Source organism: Pelophylax lessonae (genome assembly GCF_965119305.1).
Source record: "Pelophylax lessonae genome assembly, chromosome: 13".
Taxonomy (NCBI): domain Eukaryota; kingdom Metazoa; phylum Chordata; class Amphibia; order Anura; family Ranidae; genus Pelophylax; species Pelophylax lessonae.
The window spans coordinates 54,480,772-54,507,845 of NC_138780.1; the positions used below are offsets into that span (position 1 = coordinate 54,480,772).

The window sequence follows — 27,074 nt, forward strand, 5'->3', positions numbered from 1 at the left end:
AAACCAATCAAAATACGCTTTTTGCGATTTTTTTTACCAAACATATGTAGCAGAAAACAAATTGGCCGAAAATGTTAAAAAATTTTGATTTTTACATTTTTTTGGGAATTTCATATAAAAAAATGTGGAAAATATTGTTATTTTTCCAAAATTTACGCTCTTTTTTTGTTTATAGCGCATGATCAAAAAATCGCACAGGTGATCAAATACCACCAAAAGAAAGCTCTGTTTGTGGGAAAAAAAGGACGTCAATTTCGTTTAGGTACAGCGTCGCACGACCGCGCAATTGTCCGTTAAAGTCACGCAGTGCCGAATCGCAAAATACCCCCTGGTCAGGAAGGGGGTAAAATCTTAAGTGGTTAATATGGAAGATGATGGATTAGATGAAGTCTTCTAGATGCCTGCTTTTAAACAATATATCGTTTTGGGGGAATTGGAAGAACAGTGAATGGTACATAAGACTTTTAATTGTGTCACCAGAAAACAACTAAACATAGCCTGGCCACCAGGGGTACAAAATGTCAATGAAGGGCTGGCAGGAAAAGGAATAAACAAAATCATGCTGCAATTTTTAGAAAAATATTCTAAAAATATCCCCACAAACATATCGAACCCTCAGCATCTAATGTTAAGCCAGAACTATGCTTCGAGGGAGTGAGCAGGCAGTGCCTGACACACCTCCGAATCGTGCTTTCCTGATTGGTCATCTGGGAGCTTCTGTCCTGACGTTTGGTTGTGGGATGGTCTAGCATGTCATTTATCTGGATAGGGGATGCTGCTGGGAACAGATCAAACCAGGTTAAGCAGATAACAAAGAAATCCAGCAGCACCGCACCATCGCCGGGCACAGACAGCAGTCATCTGTTGCTTAGATGATGTCTTTTAGGTCTTGCTATACATTGTTGGTAAAAAAGAGCGTTGGTTCGATTTTTCTGCGGAAGAAATGCACTCGCTCTGTGACTGTTATTGGGGCTCCGTTCTACAAGGGCCAGGTAGGAAAGTGGAAACAAAAGATTTCAATTAAACTCAATTTTTAAATAAGTTTTGTATTGTATATTGCATAGCAGTAAGATTCATGGCTATAATACATTTGATGTAAAGGTATTATATATGAAATTCTAAGCATTGCATATTTGAATCGCTTGTAATTAAGAAATATATTGGCATAAATATGTCTCAATATATATATATATATTCACAAAAGAAAACCTAATGTAAAGTTTCTAGAACTAGTATTGTATTACAGTCACCATTATATTTTGTTACAAAGTATAAAGGTTCAAATGTGAAGTAATCTGTTTATATAGGATTACCTATAGCGCTTGCTTAATTTATATCGTTACAATATTAAGAAAATGTAAACTGCGTATAAACCCCGTGGTCTGATGCAGGTGGTATATAAAAATATATATATAAATGTACTTAAATAAGATTGCAATCATTAATAAATATGATAATAAATATAAATATAATTATGATAAATTAAAAATGGTGCAAGTTCATATATAGTGCAAAAAGTATATAAGTACTCTCATAAGATTTCCTTTAAGTTCATACTTTTTGCACTATATATGAACTTGCACCATTTTTAATTTATCATAATTATATTTATATTTATTATCATATTTATTAATTATTGCAATCTTATTTAAGTACATTTATACATATATTTTTTTATATACCACCTGCCTCAGACCAAGGCGCACTTTACATTTTCTTAATATTGTAAGATATAAATTAAAGCGGTGTTCCACCCAAAAGTGGAACTTCCGCTTTAGGTGGTTCTAACCCCCTGACATGTCACATTTGGCATGTCATTTTTTTGGGGGGGGAGCAGGTACCTAGTTTTGACAGGTACCCGCTCCCACTTCCACTCGGAGCGCCGCGGCGCCCTGAGCGAAAGTTCTCCTCTCCCCCTCCCTCCCTGCAATCTTCTGGGACATGTCAGAGGTCCCAGAAGATTGCGGCCAATCACGGCGCGTAGCGCAACCGCGCATGCGCAGTGCGTACCCGGCTGTGAAGCCGCAAACTGTCACAGCTGGGTGCCCACATCAGTGATGCCGGCGCCGCAGAGCAGAGAGGGAGAAGAGCGAGGCTTTGGACGGCCGCATCGCTGGACCGTTGGACAGGTGAGTGTGTGAGGCTGGAACTCCGCTTTAAGCAAGCGCTATAGGTAATCCTTACATAGTTACATAGTAGGTGAGGTTGAATAAAGACAATAGTCCATCCAGTTCAACCTGTGTAGGTGTGTGTGGCTGTAATCATCTCACATACCCCTGAATGTTCTGATCCTTGAGATGTAAGTCTAAGAGTCTTTTGAAAGCCACCATACTACCCGCAGAAACCACCTCTTGTGGTAGAGAATTCCACAATCTTGTAGCCCTAACAGTAAAGAACCCCCCACGTTGCCTGAGGTTAAAACGCTTCTCCTCTAATCGCATTGTATGCCCTCGAGTCCTCATGCAATCCCTTCGAATGAACAGCTTTTTTTCTAAGCTGGGATCCCCATTAAGATATTTATAAATTGCTATCATGTCCCCCCTCAGACGTCTCTTCTCCAGGGAGAATAAATCGAGCGATTGTAGACGCTCTTCATAGTCAAGGTCCTCCAATCCCCTAATTAGTTTAGTTGCCCTTCTCTGGACTCTCTCCAGCTCCAACACATCCCTCCTGAGGACTGGCGACCAGAACTGGACAGAATACTCCAGATGCGGTCGGACCAGAGTTTTATAAAGTGGAAGGATTATAGTCTTATCTCTGGAATACATCCCTTTCTTTATGCATGCTAATATTCTGCTGGCTTTGGCAGCTGCCGCTTGACATTGCATGCTGTTGCCTAATCTATCATCAACCAAGACTCCCAGATCCTTCTCCATTTTTGATTCCCCCAAGGGTTCCCCTCCTAACGTGTATTGTGCTTTTATGTTTTTAGTCCCCAAGTGCAAAACCTTACACTTCTCCACGTTAAACCTCATTTGCCATGTCGTTGCCCACTCTGTAATTTTGTCCAGGTCATTCTGTAGGATATCTGCTTCATGCTGTGCAGTTATTGCTCTGGCCAATTTTGTGTCATCTGCAAAAACTGATATCGAACTACTGATCCCGACCTCAATGTTGTTTATGAATAAATTGAACAAGGTTGGTCCCAGGACTGAGCCCTGGGGCACCCCGCTTACTACCTCAGACCAGTCTGAGTATGCGCTGTTTATTACCACTCTTTGGACACGCCCTTTAAGCCAATTCTGTATCCAAGAGCAAACCCTGCTGTCGATACCTGCAGATCTTATTTTATAAATTAAGCGCTTGTGGGGAACTGTATCAAACGCCTTAGCGAAATCCAAGTACACCACGTCCACTGGTCTCCCCCTATCTAGCTCACAGCTCACCTCCTCGTAGAATGTTAATAGATTGGTTTGACAAGAACGCCCATTTGTAAACCCGTGCTGATTACTGCTGATGATGTTGTTGTCTTTAGCAAACTCTACGATATAGTCCCTTATCATCCCCTCCAGAAGTTTACATACTATTGATGTCAAACTGACAGGCCTATAATTTCCCGGGATATGCCTCTGGCCCTTTTTGAATATCGGAATCACGTTAGCTTTCTTCCAATCCCCTGGTACATCTCCTGTCCTAATACTGTCAGCAAAGATCAGGAACAGTGGTCTGGATATAACCTTACTGAGTTCCTTGAGTACTCTCGGATGTACGCCATCCGGGCCTGGTGATTTGTTTGTGTTGAGTTTATCCAGCCTTTCCCTGATTTCACCCTCTGTTAGCCATAGTGGCAAGTCCTGTGTATTACTACTAACCAAACAGTCGTGGTCAGTGTACCCCTCCGTTTCCTGTGTAAAGACTGACGAGAAAAAAGCATTCAGCACGGTTGCTTTTTCAGTGTCCTCTGTAACCATCCTCCCATCATTGTTAATTATGTGTGCAATATGCTCTGCCCTAGTTTTTTTGCTGTTGATATATTTAAAGAATTTCTTTGGGTTTTTTTTACTATCCTCCGCTATTTGTCTCTCAAAGTTGATTTTAGCCATCTTGATTTCTTGTTTACTTTTCTTATTTGCCTCCTTGTATTGCTCGAAAGTCGATACTGTGCCCTCTGATTTATACTTCTTGAAGGCCAATTTTTTTCCCCTAATAAGTTTTTTGACGCTACGGTTTAGCCAGCCAGGTTTGGCTTTGTCTATTCTAAATTTATTTCCCATAGGAATGCACTGCAAGATGCCTTTGCCTAATATGTTCCTAAAGCATTCCCATTTTTCCTCTGTGGTCAGGGATCCCAGGGTTTGGTCCCAGTTTACCCTTTCCATCAATGAGTACAATTTTGGAAAGTTTGCCCTTCTGAAGTTTAGGGTTCTTATGTTCCCCACTTGCCTTTTTATATTGTTATTTATACTAAATGTGATCATCCTGTGATCGCTAGAGCCCAGATTGTCCTGGACTCCTACCTGCGAGATTAGGTCTGGGTCATTAGTGATCAATAGATCCAGGACTGCATTTTCTCTAGTCGGAGAATCCACCAACTGTGACATGTAATTATCCAGTAAGGTTTCCGTGAATAGGCGGGCCTTCTGTGAGTGTGCAGTCCCCTCGTCCCAGTCAATGTCGGGATAATTGAAGTCCCCCAATATGACGACTGATCCCAATTTTGCCACTTTACTCATTAGTGCTAAGAATTCCAGCTCTACCTCCTCCCCTTGGTTAGGTGGCCTATAGCAAACCCCCACAATTACTTTTCCCTTTTCTCCTTCCCTATGGAGTTCTACCCACACCGATTCTAAATCCATGCTCATCCCATCCGTAATGTCACTCCTTTCTATCACCTTTATATTGTTCTTGACATAGAGACATACCCCTCCCCCTCTTTTTCCTACCCTGTCCTTCCGGTACACCGAATTCCCTTGGATATTGGCCAGCCAGTCATGTGAGGGGTCGAACCAAGTCTCTGTTATTCCCACAAGGTCTATGTCCTCCTCATGTACCAATATTTCCAACTCATCCATTTTATTAGCTAGGCTCCTGGCATTAGCATATACCCCTCTTAGTTTTACGGAAGTTAAGCGCAATTGGCGGTTATGTTTATTCCTGTTTGGTCTGAGATTTTCCCGCACAGACCTGCCAATTGACATTGTGGACCTACTGTCGCTGCTGACCCTACAGCTGCCTTCAGTCCTCTGCTCCCTCCTGACTGACTCTACTTCTGAGCCCTCCCCCCCGTCTCCTAGTTTAAAAGCCCCTCCAACTTGGTGGCCATCTTTCTCCCCAAAAGAGCTGTACCGTCCCCATTAAGGTGCAGCCCATCCTTACTAAAGAGCCGGTAGCCGACTGAGAAGTCAGCCCAGTTCTCCAGGAACCCAAATCCCTCCTTCCTACACCAATTCCTTAGCCACTTGTTAAGTTCCCTAATCTCCTTATGCCTCTCCTGTGTGGCTCGAGGTACAGGCAGTATTTCAGAGAAAACCACCTTGGAGGTCCTTTTCCTCAATCTATTACCTAAGTCCCTGAAATCGTTCTTAAGGATCCTCCACCTACCTTTAACTTTGTCATTAGTGCCCACATGCACCATGACCGCTGGGTCATCCCCAGCCCCCCACATCAATCTGTCTGCCAGATCTGCGATGTGCCGAACTCGGGCGCCCGGTAAACAACTAACTGTTCGGTTCACGAGATCTTTTTTACAGATTGCCCTCTCTGTCCTCTTGATAATTGAGTCCCCAACTACCACAACCTTTCTAACCTTTCCTGAGTTACCGCCCCCCTTCTTCCTGGAGCCGACCCCCCCCTGGCAGCTGGGGGAGGGCGCGTTCTCCAGCTCTGCCACCCCTGAGTTGATATCCCCCTCAACCTGCAACTCGGCAAATTTGTTAGGGTGTACCAACTCAGGATTGGCCTCCCTGGCACTCATCCCTCTACCCTTCCTAACAGTCACCCAGCTGCGTACCTCTGCTGCTTGCGTCTCCTCTGTTCCTCCCTCCTCTATGCTGGCCCCTACCAGCGCCTGATAGGCAATGTCCAAGCTCCTTTCCAGGTTGTTGATGCCACGCAGTGTTGCCACTGTGTTCTGTAGGTCCAGGATCTGGTCTACCAGAGCAACAAGTCGCTCACATCTTGCACAGCAGTATTCGCCCTCGATTGGTTCATCAAGGAACGCATACATGCAGCAAGAAGTGCACTGAGTAGCATCCGCAATCCTGTTGGACATTATTACCCTCTACTCTATGGGGATAATATTAACGACCTGCTCTTCCTTACCTACACTACCTCTTTCTCCCCTGGTACTAAACCTGGGGTCCTCACCAGTCGCTAATATACTAACCAGTCGCTAAGATACTCACCAGTCGCAAAGATCCAACAGACGCAAGATACTCACCAGTCGCAAGGATACTCACCAGTCGCAAGGATACTCACCAGTCGCAAGGATACTCACCAGTCGCAAAGATACCCACCAGTCGCAGGATACTCACCAGTGGCAAAGATACTCACCAGTCACAAGGATACTCACCAGTCGCAAAGATACTCACCAGTCGCAAAGATACCCACCAGTCGCAGGATACTCACCAGTCGCAGGATACTCACCAGTCGTCAAGATACTCACCAGTCGCCAAGATACTCACCAGTCGCCAAGATACTCACCAGTCGCAAGGATACTCACCAGTCGCAAAGATACTCACCAGTCGCAAGGATATATAAACAGATTACTTCACATTTGAGCACTCGCACTTTACTATAGCAGCTGCAAACTACATTTATTTATTCGATTATTTATTTATAAGTCTTTGGTTTCTCCATTTGGCGCCGGAAATATACTTTGTATATTTTACTCCTCAAAGTATAAAGGTTGTCAAGTGAATCTAACCTGATTTTCTGAAATTCTTATTCCAGAAAAATTAGGTTAGATTATTTGATAACCTTTAGGCTCGGTTCACACATCTGCGATGACAGACATCGCATGTGATTCGGAGCCCACTGCTCTGAAAATCACATGCGATGTCTGTGCGATGCAAATTCAGCTATACACATAGTATGACTGAATCGCATCTGATTCGGCACAAACACGCACAGGACCATTTTTTGGGTCTGCAGCAGAATCGGATCGCATGATGGCTCACACCTATGCGATCCGATTCATGTCCGAATGTCAGATTGCACTGTGATATGTGAACTGATCTGGGGGTGTCGTTAATTTGAATTAACACCCCCAGCGATTCGCATACAGCAGTGTGAACTGCCTGTGCTGGGAATGTGATGCGTAAGTGTGAACTGGGCCGTTTCACATGCATTTCTGCATGTGTGTTTTTGATGTGTTCAGTTGCATTTTTCATGCATTTCAGGGCATTTTTCCCCCCTTTTTTTTTTTTCCCTAAATACGGACATGTGTGTTCTGGTGAGTGTTTGGCATGTTTAGGTGCATTTTACCACTTTCCAGTACAGTTCAGTGCAGAAAAAATGTAGCGTGTTCCACTTTTTTTTCTGGAACTGGAACACACTGATGCTGACCTCACGGGCCTTTGGAAATCATATACCCTCCTATTTATGTGTTCTTAATGCAGAAAAAAAACGTACTGGACTGCATGCGGTGTGAATTAGCCCTAAAACCTTATAATATAATTCATAAGACTAGGATTAAAGTGTATGTTACCCTAAATATTTTTTTTTCTATGTACACATATGCGTATTTTATAAAGCATTGTTGCTATAATTTTCATGTACTTTTTCCATCTTAAAGTTTTTGTTAACCTAAAAAAAAAAAAAAATGTATCTTGCTCTTTTAAAGTTTTTTCTACAGCGCAGTGCTTCTGCTGTGTAATTTGGCCCCCGTAACACCTGAAAAATCTAGCTGATCCTGCCAGTTTCTGCCCGCCCCCCTGTAAACTGACCACGGTATATCATGGCTGCTGAGCCCTGACACCGTGGTCAGTTTACGTGACTCCGCTATCTGCAGCTCTCCTCTGTCCCCCCTCTCCCTCCCCTCCCAGCCTGTCAGCTCAGGGCCCGACACCCCCCCCCCTCCTGCTGCTGTAATAACTAGGTAGAAATCACGCAACCCCCTGGCTTTCATAATACTAAGTGTCCTGTATGTGTGCTTTATTTAAAAAAAGCTCTTCTATACCTGATTTAATAGCGCCACTCGGCAGTCATGTAACCGGCCGGCTCTCTCCTCCTCCCGACTGATGTCAGCTGGGGAATCCTGGACCCTCCCGCTGTACCTCTCAGATCGGGAGAGAGGAGAGCTGGCGGGTCCCGTGACCGCTGATCGGCATTGTTAAATCAGGTATCAGCACACATACAGGATACTTCATTTTATGAAAGCCAGGGGATTGCGTGATTTTTTTCTAAGTGGGTTTACAACCACTTTAACCACTTAACGCAAAGTGACGTATATTTACGTCGGGTAACTTTGCGAGGTTATACCGGGATGATACCTCTAGCTAGAGGCATCACCCCGTTACTGTTGTTTAGAGCCGGCGGTCGGCTTTCCGGCGGTAATGACCGATGCGGCTCGGGAGCCGCTCGGTCGTTACCCCGGCGAGCGGGAGGGAACGACCCCCCCTCCCGCCACCTTCCGCGGCTTTGCCCGTGTCTCCTGTCCCACCGGGAGATCCGAGCACCCAGACGGCACGTCCGCTGGCTGGATGGAGTCCCGATCAATGCCGGAAGCGGCTTCGATCGGGTCTCCGATGACGTAACCCGGAGGCGGAGTCCATGACGTCACGTCTGGGCTACTCTGCTGCTAAAGGCGGCAAATTTTAAAAAACAGTGTATTCAAAAATGCCTTTTGCGGCATTTTTAATACATGGAAGTGTAGTGGAGGGTCTTTTAGACCCTCGATCCCTCCATAAAGAGTACCTGTCACTGCATATTGGTGTCACAAGGGATGTTTACATTGCTTGTGACAGCAATAAAAGTGATCAGATTTTTATTTTTTTTTTAAAACCTGTGATAATGTTAAAAAAATAAAAAATTTTAGCCGCCCCCCGTCGCCGTTAGCTTGCACACGAAAGAAAACGCATATGGAAGTCGAGCCGCGAATGAAATCGCTGTTCAAACCACACATTTGAGGTATCGCCGCGATCGCCAGAGAGTGAGCAATATTTAAAAAAAAAAGAGCTACACTCTAACTCTAAACTGGTAACCGTTAAAAATTTTTAAAGTGTCGCCTATTGAGATCTCTATTGACCGTAGTTTGTCGCCATCCCACGGGTGTGCGCAATTTTAAACCGTAACATGTTGGGTATCTATTTACTCGGCGTGACATCACCTTTCAGAATATACAAAAAAATGGGCTAACTTTACTGTTTCATTTTTTTAAATGTAGTGAAATGTGATTTTTCAAAAAAAAATGGCGCTTTAAAGACCGCTGCGCAAATACTGGGTGACAAAAAATATTGCAATGACCGCCATTTTATTCTCCAGAGTCTGTGCTAAAAAATATATATAATGTTTGGGGGTTCTAAGAAGTTTTCTAGGAAAAAATACTGATTTTAACTTGTAAACAAAAAGTGTCCGAAATAGGGCTGGGGCTTAAGTGGTTAAAGCGGAGTTCCACCCAAAAGTGGAACTTCCGCTTTAGGGAGTCCTGACCCCCCGACATGCCACATTTGGCATGTCATTTTTTGGGGGGGGGAGCGGGTACCTAGTTTTGACAGGTACCCGCTCCCACTTCCGCTCGGAGCGCCGCGGCGCCCTGAGTGGAAGTTCTCCTCTCCCCCTCCCTCCCTGCAATCTTCTGGGACACGTCAGAGGTCCCAGAAGATTGCCGGCCAATCACGGCGCGCAGCGCGACTCGCGCATGCGCAGTGGGTACCCGGCTGTGAAGCCGCAAACTGTAACAGCCGGGTGCCCACAGCAGTGATGCCGGCACCGAGGGAGAGGATCGAGGCTTCCGGCGGCCGCATCGCTGGACCGTTGGACAGGTGAGTAAATGGCTGGAACTCTGCTTTAAGTACCTGGCTGATCCTGCCAGTCAGCTTTCTTGTTCTAAACTGACCACACAATGCACAAAATCTCTGTTAGGGTTGTCAGTTTGTATCCTTTGGCTGGCCATTCAGAGGTAAAGAACACTGTTCAGACACACGCATTCCAGTATTAAGTAGTTTGTTCAGCCACCATGCCCTCTAACCAATCACAGCCTGCCCCTGGCACATTCCCTCTCAATCACAGCCTGTCTGTTGAACACACCCCCTGCTCAAGCACAGCCTGCATCTTGCATCAGGCTGAACAGACTATGGAATACAGACACATTGTATGTCTGCACAGTGTCTTGTAATCCCGGTCTTCACTATATCAATGACAAAAGCTTCTTTGGTCCATATGCAACCATTCATGGGATGAGAAATGCACTTGCCATAGAGTATTGCAGAAAACTTCCCTTGCTGAAATTTCCCCTGTACAAAGCATTAGTAAGACCTCATCTGGAATATACGGTTCAGTTTTGGGCACCTGTTCACAAAAAGTATATTGGAGAACAGCTCAGCTATAAGGCTCTATTCACACCTGGGCGTTTTTGAGCGTTTTTCAGCTCCAAAAACGCAAAAAAAAAAATGTTCCAAAACGCCCAACAAGTAAAACCCCATTCATTTAAATGGCCCCTGTTCACATCTTAGCATTTTAACGCCTGAAGCAAAATGCCTGTAGCTGAAAAAAGTACATGAGCTTCTTTTTGGGCTGATTACCAGCGTTTTTGATAGATGTCAATGCCTGCCTCCAAAAACGCCTGAAAAAAACACCTGAAAATCGCGGTAAAAATCGCGGTAAGGCTAAGTTCACATGTAGGCATTTTGGGGCGTTTTTGGGGAGTTTTTCTGCTCTAAGATCAGCTCAAAAAACGCCCAACAAGACAAATCCTATTCATTTCAATGGCCCCTGTTCACATCTGAGCGTTTTGACGTTTTAAGCAAAACGCCCAACGCTCAAAAAAGTACATGAGCTTCTTTTTGGGCGGATTACAAGCGTTTTTATTTTTTTCCATTGGTTACTAGTCAACCTAAAAACGCCTGCATAAAAATGCCTGTAAAAACGCCTTTAAAACGCCCATAAAAACGCCTGAGAAAACGCCTAAAAAACGCCTGTAAATAGCAACGCCAAGATGTGAACGTAGCAAACGCGCAAAACGCGCAAAAATGCTACGCTCAAGTGTGAATGCAGCCTGAGGGAAGATTAGCTGAATATTTTCTCTCGATAAGAGGCAATTAAGGGGGGATGTGATCACCATTTATAAATAAATAAGTGGTCTATTAGTGAGCTTGGTGTAGGATTATTCAGGTTACAACTAAGGACAATGGGGTGCTCTTTACATCTGGAGGAAAAGAAATGTAACATGCACGTATGAAAAGGTTTCTTCGCAGTAGGAGTTGTGAAAATGTGGAATAGACTCCCTCAAAAATTAGTTATGGCCAGCTCAGTAGATTGGTTTAGAAAAAGAGCTGAATACATTTCTAAATGCACAAAATATACTGAAAGTGCATGTGAACATTTATAGGCAATAAAACCAGGAGTAGTTGATGAATATCCAAATGCCTCCTAAGGGATTAGGAAGGATTTCCCCCCCCTGCTGGAGCAAATTGGGTCATGCTTCTTTGGGGTTTTTTTTTTTTTTTTGCCTTTCTTTGGACCAACTGTGGGCAAAGAATTGTATATATAGAGGTTTTCTATTTGTTTATTTTTGTCTAATGGTGGAATAGACTCCCTCAAGAATAAGAGTCGGTTCACACTATGGCGACACGATTTCGGGGCGACTTAAACAAGTCGCCGTGCACCGCGACTTCGGCGCGGCTTGCACTGACTTCACATAATGAAAGTCAATGCAAGTCGCTCCGACTTCGGACAAAAGTAGTGCAGGAACCTTTTTTTAATTCGGAGCGACTTGAGTCGCTCCTATTAGAACGGTTCCCATAGCACAGAATGGAGCACGACTTGTCAGGCGACCAAGTCTCCTGACAAGTCGGAGTAGTGTGAACCGGCACTTAGTTATGGGCTGAATACATTTCTAAATGCATAAAATATAAGTGCATGTGAACACTTATAGGCAATAACACCAGGAGTAGTTGATGAATATCCAAATGCCTCCTGGGGGATAAGGAAGGATTTTTTCCCCCCTGCTGGAGCAAATTGGGTCATGCTTCATTTAGGGTTTTTTTTGCCTTCCTCTGCACTAATTGTGGGCAAAGGATTGTATATATAGAGGCAGGGGCAGACTGGCAACTTTGGGCCCAGGGGGAAAGTACAAACCAGAGGTCCATGGTGCAGCGACTCAGCCCCCTCCCACTCTCCCTCTTCCTGTCGTCCTCCTGACCCTCATTCTAAGCTGAAGCCCTGCTCCAGATACTCTCTACTTACCAGCTGAATCTGGGTTCCTGACCTGGCCAGCAGAAGGTGGTTTGGGGGGAGCTGAGACAGCTTGGTCGGGGCTGCCCAGGGGAGAAGAGTCTCCAGTGGGGCATGGAACCAGTCTCTGCTCAGACACCATTCATGCTGGTGGGGGGGGGGGGGAGTGGGAGGCCTGCGCTCTGTCCTTGTCTTCAACCCACACTCAGTAGGTCGGTGGAAGAGACTTTCTATTTCTCCTTACCAGGAATCCTTTGGGCATGTCTGTGGCAGAAGCAGTGCAGCCTTTTTTATGGGGCATCAGAGTGGCCCGGGGGGGCTATTGCCCCCCTGCCCCCTGGCCCAGTCCTCCCCTGTATAGAGGTTTTCTATATGCTTATTTTTGTCTAATGGTGGAACTAGATGGACTTGTGTCTCTATTTTCAACCTGACCAACTTTGAAACTTTATGTTAAAGACTGTGCTTCGTAGGCGATGTGGACAGCGGCAAAAATATATTTGTATTTAATTTTGTCTCCATTTTTGTATATTTATGTAAGGAATATAAATTATTTTCAGTACATGGAAGGCTTATGCCCCGTGCACACGTGCAGATTATCTGAAGACTTTTGTCTGCAGACTTACCAAAACCATATAATATGAGGTCAAACCTAAACACTTTCAATTTGTATGCAATCCGGCAGGCCCTTGCACTACATAGAAAAGGTAAATCTGAAGACAAAAGTCTTCAGATAATCTGCACGTGTGTACGGGGCATTAAGTTTTAGGAATTAACATGGCCAATTCTTCCTCTAAAAACCACTATAAATGAAAATCCGGCAAAGTTGGTATAGACAGACACGTTCAGAAAACACACAGACATTGTGGTTTCAGCCTAAGGCCTCTTTTGAGCATCAGCATTTCTGGACGTAATTTCAGGCATTTCTGTTGCACATATTCACGCATATGTATCAATGTTATGTAGGTGTATCACACTGCATTTGGCATTCCACAGTATTCAATATTTACTCATCTTGTTAGCTGAATAACATGTAGTCACTGTGAGATGGAGGAAAGTGTCACCTTGTAACAATTTGTAACAGGTATTGGACTTCTGTAATCAGCACTGCAAATCTGGTATCATATACTGTAGACACGCGGTTGCTAAATGCAATGAAATGCAACAACTAATCGATAATGAGAATCATTGACAATAGTTGACATTTTTGCCGATCAGATGTTGCAGCTATATTATTAAAGATGCCCTTTATTTATATTATTAAGGGGGGGGGGGTGCAAGCAACTGGTTTTGCCTAGGGCTCAAAATAGTCTAGCGCCGACCCTGTCAATAGGGTTTAGGTCTGGAGACATCCAGTCCATCACCTTTACCCTCAGCTTCTTTAGCAAAGCAGTGATTGTCTTGGAGGTGTGTTGGGAGTTGTTATCATGTTGAAATACTGCCCTGCAGCCTAGTCTCTGAAGGGAGGGGATCATGCTCTGCTTCAGTGTGTCACAGTACATGTTGGCATTCATGGTTCCCTTAATGAACCGTAGCTCCCCAGTGTCGGAAGCACTCATGCAGCCCCAGACCATGACACTCTCACCACCATGCTTGACTTTAGGCAAACACACACTTGTCTTTGTACTCCTCACCTGGTTGCCGTCACACACGTTTGACACCATCTGAACCAAATAAGTTTATCTTGGTCTCATCAGACCACAGGACATGGTTCCAGTAATCCATGACCTTAGTCTGCTTGTCTTCAGCAAACTATTTGCAGGCTTTCTTGTGCATCATCTTTAGAAGAGGAATGACAGCCATGCAGACCAATTTGATGCAGTGTGCGGCATATGGTCTGAGCACTGACAGGCTGACCTCCCACCCCTTCAACCTCTGCAGCAATGCTGGCAGCACTCATACGTCTATTTCACAAAGACAACCTCTGAATATAACACTAAGTACGTGCACTCAACTTCTTTGGTCGACCACTGTGAGGCCTGTTCTGAGTGGAACCTGTCCTGTTAAACAGCTGTATGGCCTTGGCCACCATGCTGCAGCTCAGTTTCAGGGTCTTGGCAATCTTCTTATAGCCTAGGCCATCTTTATGTAGAGCAACAATTCTTTTTTTCAGATCCTCCAGTGACCAGTATAAGAGAGTGAGAGCAATAACACCAAATTTAACACACCTGCTCCCCATTTATGCCTGAGACATTGTAACACTAGCGAGTCACATGACATTGGGGAGGGAAAATGGCTAATTGGGCCCAATTTGGACATTTTCACTTAGGGGTGTACTCACTTTTGTTGCCAGCGGTTTAGACATTATTGGCTGTGTGTTGAGTTATTTTGAGGGGTCAGCAAATTTACACTGATATACTTTACATTGTAGCAAAGTGTCATTTCTTCAGTGTCATCACATGAAAAGATATGATAAAATATTTACAAAAATGTTATAAATGTATGTATGGCTGTAATTGAATAAAGGTTTTTGGGGTATCTGAATCTGGGTTAACATGAATAGAAAAACAGCATTGTGTATTACACAAACCGCCTCAGCTCCTCCAAATCCTGAAAGGATATGGAATGGGAAGGGGCAGATATGGGAAAAACACTAGAGAGACTTTTTGGGACTTTTAGTGGTACCATATCCGATGATATTGGAGCAGATCAAAAAAGTGTACATATATATACTAATTATAATAAAATCGAGTTTATTGATTACGCAAAACAATTCATTAAAATGTATTCATAGAAAAAATATAGCACAAATCACAGAAAAATTCGTAGTACATAAGATTGCTAACTATTCACCAAGTATTGGTTACAACATGCTAAATGGGTTTCACGGCTGGCTGGGCAGTGTATCCATACTTTCTGGTCCTGGTAGGCATATATCTATATCTGCCGAGCACAAGCCCATCCATACTTTACATGTTTCGCGGCAATATGCCGCTTCTTAAGAAGTTTTAGAAGTTTTAACTGGAGTGAATAGAAAATATGTTATCCAAACAAATAATCAGCCAAGCGCTCACTCCGAAGGGGAAGACTGGCGTGCTGCTCTCCTCAGGCAGGGAACTCCAAACGGATGCATAAAAGAAAAGAAAAGGAGGCGCAAACACCTAGTGCATTACCCGTGGTACTGTTAAAATTGGTTTAATAAAAATGCTGAATGCATACTCACAAACATGAAGAATGAAAATCGTATTGCAAATTCCCGTCACCCATGTGTTGGACCATGTCCTGGAAATTGCGACCGCTAACGCGTTTCGGGAGTCAAGCTCCCTTCCTCAGAGCCCCAGGCTCTGAGGAAGGGAGCTTGACTCCCGAAACGCGTTAGCGGTCGCAATTTCCAGGACATGGTCCAACACATGGGTGACGGGAATTTGCAATACGATTTTCATTCTTCATGTTTGTGAGTATGCATTCAGCATTTTTATTAAACCAATTTTAACAGTACCACGGGTAATGCACTAGGTGTTTGCGCCTCCTTTTCTTTTCTTTTAGAAAATATGTTATAATAATAATAACAATAAAGATTTTTTACAACAACATTCTATGTGTGATAAAAAACGATTCGGTGTCAACAATACTCATCATGCAGTGCCACCACCACCAAGTTGGAAATTAGGGTAACCAAAGAAAGCCAAAAATTGTCCCCCCAGGTGGATGTGGAAGCACCCATATCCGGCTCACCAGCAGTTGGGGAAAGTAGATATATGAGTAGAATAAAAAATGAGGAAGAAATACTATAATATAATAAAACAATTGAACATACCCTATTTCACTGGGACTAGATTAGTTGTCAAAGTCTTCCCGAATGGAACAACAGCCCATAGGGAAATTGTAATACTTTATTTCTGTCCTGTGTTTATTAAGACCAACAACGGTCAGTCACTGAAGGGCATAATCCTAAAAAAGATAAATAATATGTTGATATGTTCACCCTCTATATAGAAAGATTTTTCAAGGGCATAAAGCCTATAAGATATTTAAAACATACCCTACAAGGAGTTAGTATGCAGGGGCATTGGAGGCAGCGGGCAAATAAAGGAGGTCATGTCAGAAAGCAATTGCATAATGCATTGTCATTGTAGGAAAAAATGATATTTAAAAAGGTTTTATTAAATTTATATAAGAAACAATATATGTACTTGTGTTGTAATCAAACTTACTCTTCTGTCCGCCATGGACAGTAGGGACAACAGGTGCAGCCCCAATTGGCATAAAACCAAAAATGTCTCTCAAAAGCAAACAGAAATTACCAAAAATATCAATATCAATGAGAAGAACAGAAAAAGGTCCATATAAGGTCTCTAGGAACAGAAATAGACAGAGTATCCTGTGGAGGGCCAGTGTAGTTGAACACAAAGTTGATCCACAAGGTCCAAACTAGACACAGATCAGAGGAAAAAATCTCAATTCTATTTATAGGAAATATTTATATGTGAGCACTTCATTAATCCCAGGGGGGGTGGTGGCATTAAGGCGCTCAATCCAGAAGGTTTCCCTCTGGAGGATACGCCTATCCCAATCACCTCCCCGTGGATCCAGAGGAATCACTTCAAGCACAAAAATGACAAAACTGAATTGTCACATTTATGGTACAATCCGATATGTCTCATAACCGTGGTTAAGATCTTACCACCCCCTGCATAATATAAATGATCCCCAATCCTCTGACTGAATTGTCGAATTGTTTTACCTATGTAAAATGTTTAGCTGATGTCTGGTATAATAATGTAGTCCTAGATTGGTTCTTAGCTCTATTAAATGCTTTCCTAAGTATGGATCGAGAGTAGCCGCGCTCAAGGACGCATTGCTGTAGATTATCTGCCTGGGCCTTATAATCAGCCTCTGAGGAACAATTCCTCTGCAATCTAAGGTATTAAGCATAAGGTATACTCCTCCCCAAGGAGGCGGGATGGGCACTTGCTGCACAAAGTATGGTGTTATTAGCACTTGGCTTCCTGTATAGATTGGTAGCCACAGTGCCATCCCCCTGGATACTCACATCGAGGTCCAGGAAAGACAATCTCTGATGATGGATGGATTGGGTAAATTTGAGATTGAAATCATTATTATTCAAGCTTATCAAGAATTCATGTAGATCTTGCTTTGGAGTACCCATCCAAATTATGAACAGTTCATCAATAAATCTGTACCAACATAAAATGTGTGATAGCCACTTCTCCATTGACTCATCAGAGAATAATACTCTTTCCCAACCACCAAGGTATAAATTGGCATAGGATGGTGCGCAGCAAGTGCCCATAGCCACCCCCTGGGCTTGGAGATACGTCTGCTCTGAAAAGACAAAGTAGTTCCTAGTTAGGATGAAATGGAGTAATTTCGTGACAAAAGTCATCAAAGACCATGTGTGTCTGTCTTGTTATCTTAGTTATCTTGTTATCTTAGTATCCCACTGGTGTGGGATACTTGAGTATAGTGCCTCAATGTCCACTGTCATGAGGAGGGTGCCCGGAGGGATTTGAATCCCCTCCATATGTCTTAAGAAATCGGATATGTCCTTGATATATGAAGGTAAACTAAGTACGTGAGGTAATAAAAATTAATCCACATATGTGCTGGCATTCTCAGTCAAGGATCCAATCCCGCATACCATGGGTTTCCCTGGAGGGTTCCTAAGGTTTTTTGAACCTTAGGTAAACAGTAAAAGGTAGGCAATCTCGGGTATTTATTATTCAAGAAAACAAATGTATCTTTATTGATCAGACCATCCAAAAATGCACCTACTACTAAGGAACGAAATTCACTGACATATGTATCAACCAAGGTCTCTGTGATAGGGTGGTACCATTCACCATTGTTTAATACATTGTGGCACATCAATTGATAGTGTTGGTGTGTCATTATCACAATGTTACCACCCTTATCAGATGGTTTAATTACAATTTGTGTGCTATTCTGTAGTTCCATCATAGCCAGTTTTTGTTCGTGGGACAAGTTCGTTGATATTGGATGCCAATCATTACTCTTTAAATCAGTGGTGTCCAAACTTTTTTTAAAGAGGGCCAGATTTGATGAAGTGAACATGCGTGAGGGCCGACCATTTTGCCTGACATTTGAACCATTAAAATTAAACACACACACATATACATATACATACATATATCCATCCATACACACACACACATACATACACACACACACATATATATATATATATATATATATATTCAGGGCTCAAAATTTCAAGTCATGAGCTACTAGCCACTTGTTGCCCCAACCAAACCCTACCCTGCTCCACTCCTAAACACGCCCTCGCCAGAGTGACCACAGCATGCCCCCTTAAATGCAGAGTGCCCACAGCTTTCCCCCTTAAATGCAGAGTGCCCACAGCGTACCCCTTAAATGCAGAGTGCCCACAGCGTGCCCTCTTAAATGCAGAGTGCCCACAGCATGCCCCCTTAAATGCAGATTGCCCACAGCGTGCCCCCTTAAATGCAGAGTGCCCACAGCATGCCCCCTTAAATTCAGAGTGCCCACAGCATGCCCCCTTAAATGCAGAGTGCCCACAGCGGGCCCCCTTAAATGCAGAGTGCCCACAGCGTACCCCCTTAAATGCAGACTGACCACAGCTTGCCCCCTTAAATGCAGACTGACCACAGCGTGCCCCCTTTCAATGCAGACTGACCACAGCGTGCCCCCTTTCAATGCAGACTGACCAAAGTGTGCCCCCTTTCAATGCAGAGTACCCACAGCGTGCCCCCTTAAATGCAGTGTAACCAAAGCATGCCCCCATCAATGCAGTGTGCCCACAGCGTGCCCCCTTAAATGCAGTGTGACCACAGCATGCCCCCTTAAATGCAGAGTGCCCACAGCGTGCCCCCATCAATGCAGAGTGCCCACAGCGTGCCCCCTTAAATGTAGAGTGCCCACAGCTTGCCCCCTTAAAAGTAGAGTGCCCACAGCGTGCCCCCTTAAATGCAGAGTGCCCACAGCGTGCCCCCTTAAATGTAAAGTGACCATAGCATGCCCCCTTAAATGCCTGATGCAGCGGCGGCTTCTCCTCAATCCTCCACGTCTCCCGAGTCCTCCTCCTCCTTGGCCAATGGCAATTGTTCGCCTTTCGGCTAATCAGGAAACGGGTCTCGGACCCGCTTCCTGATTGGCCAGGAGGAGGATCAGGTGGCGGATCCGTGTGACAATAGTGAATATTCATTCGCTATTGTCACACAATTGGTGGGTTTAGGGCGCACTGCTTTGCGCCCCGGGTCCACCCTTTTCTGAAGAACAATGCAGAACGGTGGCGGCGGCGGTAGGCACTACATTCCCCATACAGCTCAGGGGGCCGTATAAAACTGAAGGACGGGCCGCAACTGGCCCGCGGGCCGGACTTTGGACATGACTGCTTAAATCAATGGTTACTTGTTGTACAAATATCCATCCAACCGAGAAATTATCTGAATCAGTGGCACGCTCAGACATGACACCAGCAAATAGTCTCACTCCGATCTTACAAAACATACTTAGTCAGAGAGGGACTGCTACAACTTCACATTTGACCAAAACACCCCCAACACAAACAACAAAAGAAACAGGGCAGTCTGGACAACTATGTTCTCCAGACCCCCCATCCAGGCAATGCCACAACAATACCGACTTTAATATAATTAACCCGACACATTTTCAACTCACTCCTGCACAAACGTCAGTCCTTAGATTGGGGTTGGGCTTTTGTCCCACCCAGCCCATTGATATCCTGGAAACAATTAAAGATGTACAGATTTTTGCTTGCAATCTTACATTTAGATACATCTATGATGAGGAACGTAGACAAAAACAGGTTGAGAACTAGCTGTACAAATTAAACACTTTTCAATGGCAGAGTTTAGAGCTCTGTGAGATTTAGTGTTGCTGTATGATGAGGGGAACACTGAGGGCCCTTTGGAACCCACTGGTGTCCTGGGTTTTGCAGGCCCTCTGTCTCCTCCTCCTCAAATTCAACAGCAGGTATCTAAAATCTTCAAACCCAAATCACGTAATTTTCCAGATCTCACCACATGTCCAAATATATGGACATTTGTACAACAAGTAACCAATGATTTAAAGAGTGATGATTGACATCCAATATCAACGAACTTGTCCCACGAACAAAAACTGGCTATAATGGAACTACAGAATAACACGCAAATTGTAATTAAACCATCTGATAAGGGTGGTAACATTGTGATAATGACACACCAACACTATCAATTGATGTGCCACAATGTATTAAACAATGGTGAATGGTACCACCCTATCACAGAGACCTTGGTTGATACATACTGTATGTCAGTGAATTTCATTCCTTAGTAGTAGGGGCATTTTTGGATAGTCTGATCAATAAAGAAACATTTGATTTCTTGAATAATAAATACCCAAAATTGCTTACATTTTACTGTTTACCTAAGGTTCACAAAAAACCTAAGGGACCCTCCAGGGAGACCCATAGTATCCAGGATTGGATCCTTGACTGGGAATGCCAGCAGATACGTGGATTCATTTTTATTACCTCACGTACTTCGTTTACCTTCATATATCAAGGACACATCTGATTTCTTAAGACACATGGAGGGGAATCATGTCCCTCCGGGTGCCCTCCACGTGACAGTGGACATTGAGGCACTATACTCAATAGGGCTGCAACTAACGATTATTTTGTCTGTCGACTAATCTAGCGATGTTTTTTCCGATTAGTTGACTACTCTAACGATTATTTTTATTTTATTTTTTTTTGCTTAATCTAGTGTTTTTTTTTTTTGATTAGCCAATTAATCCTTTGAATAACTTTACAAAAAAAGATAAGTATAAGTTCTAATATAATATTTCAACTTTTATTACATTTTTTCCAAAAAATACTTCAATGTGGTTGAAGTTTTTACAGTATACAAAAATGAAGTGGCAAAAATAAAATGTAAACAACACTTTAGCATCAGGCACGAATAATGCCATTAATTCAGAACCAGAAGCATTCAAAATGCCATAAACTCAAAAAAAGCACTGCTCAGCACTGTGTGTGCAAAAATACAAGAAAGACATATACATAAAGTGCCAAAAAATAAACACTTTAGAGCATCAGGCATGAAAATGCCATATCTGCCTAACACTTTTACTTCTTTAAACTACAAGTCAGCTCTCTGCCTTCAGGTAATCTTTTGCTGTATTGGCCATTATTTTTGCACACTTGCACAGTGTTGAGCAGCAGTGCTTGCTTTTGTTGGACTTGACTCCTTTAAAACTATGTTACCTTTTAGGTATGTTTCACATTTTCATTTACATATACATAGTGTTGTTGTTGACCAGTATTTTTGTGGTGTGTTGCTTGTAATCAACACTTTAGGGCATCAGGTATGAATAATTATGCCATATAAATTCTGCCTAACCCTTTGCAAAATATGTATTCTAAGGGCATTATGTGGTTAAAGTAGTAACCTTACTACTTTAAACCACATAATGCCTTCAGAATGCATCTTTTGCAAAGTGTTAGGCAGAATTTATATGGCATAATTATTCATACCTGATGCCCTAAAGTGTTGATTACAAGCAACACACCACAAAAATACTGGTCAACAACAACACTATGATGTAAATGTAAAACATACCTAAAAGGTAACATAGTTTTAGGCCCCGTTCACACTGGGGCGATGCTACTTGCCGGGGCGACCTCATAGGTCGCAGCGCGCTGCTCGCACCGCGACCTCGGAGCGGCCGGCACGGACTTCATAACATTGAAGTCTATGCAGGTCGCTCCGGGTCGCCCCAAAGAAGCTCCGGACCCTTTTTCTAAGTCGGAGCGACTTGTGTGGCTCCTATTAGAATGGGTCCGCAGCTTCTCTATGGAAGGTGACCTACGGCGACCTGTCAGGCGACCAGGTCGCCCCAGTGTGAACGGGGACTTAAAGGAGCCAAGTCCAACAAAAGCACTGCTCAAAAGTATCTGAAGGCAGCCATCTTGTATTTTAGAAGAAGAAGTCCAACATTAATACAGCCCAACAGAGCAACAGGTTGGGGGCCTGTGTTACTAATATATAGCATTGCAATGGAGAAAGGTTAGCATATCTACATGCTCTGGAGTTAGACTTGCTCTTTTTTTAGTCACAATGTTGCCAGAAACTGAGAAAAGCCTTTCAGATGGGGTTGATGTTGCAGGCACAGACAAGTAACTCTTTGCCAGCATGGCCAAGATGGGAAACCTCCCTTCATTTTCCTTCCACCATTTCAGTGGATTTTCTTCCTTTGGAATGTCCTGCTCACTAAAGTACATGTGTATCTCATTCCTCACAACTTCACTGTGAATTTATTGATCTTGGATGTGACCAGTGTCATCCTCACCATTACTGTGGTCATCTGAATCTGAACCGAGCAAAGTGTCCAACATAGACACTTGCCTCTTCTCTGAAAATTTCATGTCTGCACTGGCTGACTGAACCTGTTCCTCACATTGACGTTGATGTGTTTGCTTGTCCTCATATCTTCTTTTCTCTTCAAGAACAAGAGCTTGGACCTTGAGGTGAACTTTTAAACTGTCCTCTGCTGCCAGGAATTTTAATTTGCGGAATCTGGGGTCCAGGACTGCTGCAATAAGACATATATTTTCTCCACCGTCATTTCTGAATTTAGTTTCCCGCTCCCATCTTGAGGTCATCTCCTGTGCAGCAACACTTTGGAAAGCCTTGACTGCTGCTGTCTCGCAAACTGTGCTCTGTATGGATTTCTGGAGGCCTTTTACCAAAGGAGGTAGAGCGGAACCAGTCACATAGGACTCTCCACTCAAGAAAACAGTAGCACACTCAAAAGGCCTCAGGACTTGTTCCACTTCCTCAAGTAAGCTCAACTGATCATGGTGTGACATCAGGATTGGAAAGTGTTGCAGTCACAGGCCACCTCTGTTCAAGCAGGCGGCTGATCATGTGTAAAGTACTGTTCCATCTTACTGGTACAACATTTATTAGTGCATGATCAGGGGTACCCATTTGTTGTTGCTTTGCTTTAAGCTTTGTAGTGGTCAGCTCACTTTTTTTTAAAATGTTCCACAAGGCACTTTGCAGCCCTCAGTGTCTTGCTGATCTGGGGATCCCTCAGGGCATGGTTGACAACTAGCTGCAATGTATGACCAGCACACCTGAGAGAAGAGATGCCATGCTTTTCTTCCAAAATACACAGAGAAGCTGACATACACATGGGCCAAATGTCAACCGGCATTGGACTAGTGTGTATGGGGGTTAAGACAGGAAGTGTGTTACTGGCTGGATCACCAGGTGATATAAAGGGAAAAAGCCTAAAAAAAGACAAAAAATGCAGCCACCACATCTAGGGATTGGTAAGCCCCAATATATTTTTTTTATTTTATTTATACTTATTATGGTTTTAGGAATTTAAAAAACACAGTACAGTAAAAAAAAGATCAATCATATGTTTAAAAGCGGAGTACATGTGCAATGACCAGGTGCGTTTATAGCACCACATGTGTAACAAGGTAGAATACAGCACAACATTTTCAACAATCACAATAATGTTTTCTCGCATAGAATGGGGAGTCTGGGGACCTCCCCATGTCAGCCTACCATGGGTCAGCTCCGCCCTCTCTGACCCCTCCAGGAAAACCTTTTTCTAGCCTATAAAGAGACGCTGTCTGCCTGAGCCAGTGTTCTTTTCTTGTCCTCGCTCCGGACGCCTTTAAAAAAAAAAAAAAAACAGAAAGTTGGCATATTTTTTGGAAGTTTTTTTCTTTCTTCTTTTCTTCTTTCTATCCTGCTTGGGTTCAGCCTCTACCAAGTCAGAAGACCCCCCCCCCCCCCCCCTGAAGGCTATAAATCTCCTGGAGAGGTGGGTTCCTTTGAGCTGTATAAACTACTGCATTGGAAAGAGAAAAGGCAAAAGATCGTTGGGCAGTATAAAATGCTGCTTCATATAATGAAGGTAAGCTCTCTTGCTTTGGAGTATGCGGATCTCTGGAGTTACTAACCTGGCTGGAGCTTGTAGTCCCACGGCATGGCCCGACTCGTGTCCAGCCTGTGACGGAGATTCTGCTTGGGCGGGTGATGTGACATCCTCGGATTGGTTAAGGCAGGGCTATGCAGCTGACTCATCGGGTTGCCTGGTTACCGCTAGGATGCTGGCCGCTGATTTGCGGGGCACCGGTATTCAAAGGGGCGGCTTTCTCTAGTACCCGAAGCCTCACTGACATCCTTGCTGGCTCGCCAGCGGCTGCAAGATTTTAGTAGCTCCAGCTTGTCTTTCCGCTGCTCTGCCTGGGTTAGTTTGACTTTCTGCATACTGCTATCTGTTATTAGCTTTCTGCAGATGGTACCCCTGATGTCCTCTACGGTTACAGGACTCCTTTTGTGGACTTGGCCTACTTCTTGCACTGATGATTTATATGGAGAGGTTTTTTATTTTTTGTGTTTGTATGTATGTATGTTTGTATATGTGTATATATATATATATATATATATATATATATATATATATATAAATATATATATATATATATATATATACTGTATATATATATATATACAGTGCATTGTGAAAGTATTCGGTCCCCTTGAACTTTTCAACCTTTTGCCACATTTCAGGCTTCAAACATAAAGATATAAAACTGTAATTTTTTGTGAAGAATCAACAACAAGTGGGACACAATCATGAGGTGGAACGAAATGTATTGGATATTTCAAACTTTGTTAACAAATAAAAAACAGAAAAATTGGGCGTGCCAAATTATTGATCCCCTTTACTTTCAGTGCAGCAAACTCTCTCCAGAGTTCAGTGAGGATCTCTGAATGATCCAATGTTGACCTAAATGACTAATGATGATAAATAGAATCCACCTGTGTGTAATCAAGTCTCCGTATAAATGCACCTGCACTGTGATAGTCTCAGAGGTCCGTTTAAAGCGCAGAGAGCATCATGAAGAACAAGGAACACACCAGGCAGGTTCGAGATACTGTTGTGGAGAAGTTTAAAGTCGGATTTGGGTACAAAAAGATTTCCCAAGCTTTAAACATCCCAAATAGCACTGTGCAAGCGATAATATTGAAATGGAAGGAGTATCAGACCACTGCAAATCTACGAAGACCTGGCCGTCCCTCTAAACTTTCAGCTCATACAAGGAGAAGACTGATCAGAGATTCAGCCAAGAGGCCCATGATCACTCTGGATGAACTGCAGAGATCTACAGCTGAGGTGGGAGACTCTGTCCATAGGACAACAATCAGTCGTATACTGCACAAATCTGGCCTTTATGGAGTGGCAAGAAGAAAGCCATTTCTTAAAGATATCCATAAAAAGTTTTGTTTAAAGTTTTCCACAAGCCACCTGGGAGACACACCAAACATGTGGAAGAAGGTGCTCTGGTCAGGTGAAACCAAAATCGAACTTTTTGGCAACAATGCAAAACATTATGTTTGGCGTAAAAGCAACACAGCTTATCACCCTGAACACACCATCCCCACTGTCAAACATGGTGGTGGCAGCATCATGGTTTGGGCCTGCTTTTCTTCAGCAGGGACAGGGAAGATGGTTAAAATTGATGGGAAGATGGATGGAGCCAAATACAGGACCATTCTGGAAGAAAACCTGATGGAGTCTGCAAAAGACCTGAGACTGGGACGGAGATTTGTCTCCCAACAAGACAATGATCCAAAACATAAAGCAAAATCTACAATGGAATGGTTCACAAAAAAACATATCCAGGTGTTAGAATGGCGCCAAGTTAAAGTCCAGACCTGAATCCAATCGAGAATCTGCGGAAATAACTGAAAACTGCTGTTCAGAAACGCTCTCCATCCAACCTCACTGAGCTCGAGCTGTTTTGCAAGGAGGAATGGGCAAAGATTTCAGTCTCTTAATGGGCAAAACTGATAGAGACATACCCCAAGCGACTTACAGCTGTAATCGCAGCAAAAGGTGGCGCTACAAAGTATTAACTTAAGGGGGCTGAATAATTTTGCACGCCCAATTTTTCAGTTTTTTATTTGTTAAAAAAGTTTGAAATATCCAATAAATTTCGTTCCACTTCATGATTGTGTCCCACTTGTTGTTGATTCTTCACAAAAAATTACAGTTTAATATCTTTATGTTTGAAGCCTGAAATGTGGCAAAAGTTCGAAAAGTTCAAGGGGGCCGAATACTTTTGCAATGCACTGTGTATGTATATATATATATATATATATATATATATATATATATATATATATATATATATATTATCCTTTTTTTTTTTTATTAAAGAAAGCACCCTTCAGTCTATTTTCAGAGAGAAAAGCCCAACACGTTATAAACGTTCGCAAAGAGGTTTAAAGTCAGTGCTCCAGGCTCAGAAGAGTAAAAAGAGGGCAAGCCCTGTCAGGTCGCAAAGTTGTCTTCCATCAGAATGGCATTCCAGATCCCCTTCACCTTTGCCTCACTGTAGTCACTCAGATCCTAGAGGTTACGGCATTGAAAGGCTTCCAAGAAATGCAAGTCTGGTTGCAAGCACAGGAGAAGATCTTCTTCCTCCAGGGCCTCTTCACCAGTTCAGGCAGAGGAGGAAGCCTGTTGGGCTTGTCCAGCCCAAGCTCTGCCAGGTAAATTGGTATGCGCCTCTTGCTTAAAAGAAGCTGCCCGGGACAATGCTGCAGATGCACGGCAGGTGAAATCTTACATTAAAGCTGCAGTCAAGAAGGGGATCAAGAGCTATTCAAGAAAATCAGCTCACCCCACACTGTCATCTGCTTAGGGATTCGGACCCAGAAACGTCTGTGCATTTCAACTGAGAT

The 27,074-nt window shown here is 43.4% G+C and overlaps 1 protein-coding gene across 3 annotated transcripts in view; it reads left to right on the plus strand.

Annotated features, from left to right (window-relative positions):
* Positions 1-757: 757 nt before the first annotated feature.
* ARG2 (arginase 2) overlaps positions 758-27,074 on the plus strand; it is a 300,598-nt gene continuing 274,281 nt past the window's right edge. For all 3 annotated transcript variants that reach the window (XM_082275611.1, XM_082275610.1, XM_082275612.1), the window contains exon 1: positions 758-992. In XM_082275611.1, the coding sequence (XP_082131737.1) occupies positions 873-992 (120 nt within the window). In that variant the 5' untranslated portion in view covers positions 758-872. The remainder of the gene's footprint in view (positions 993-27,074) is intronic.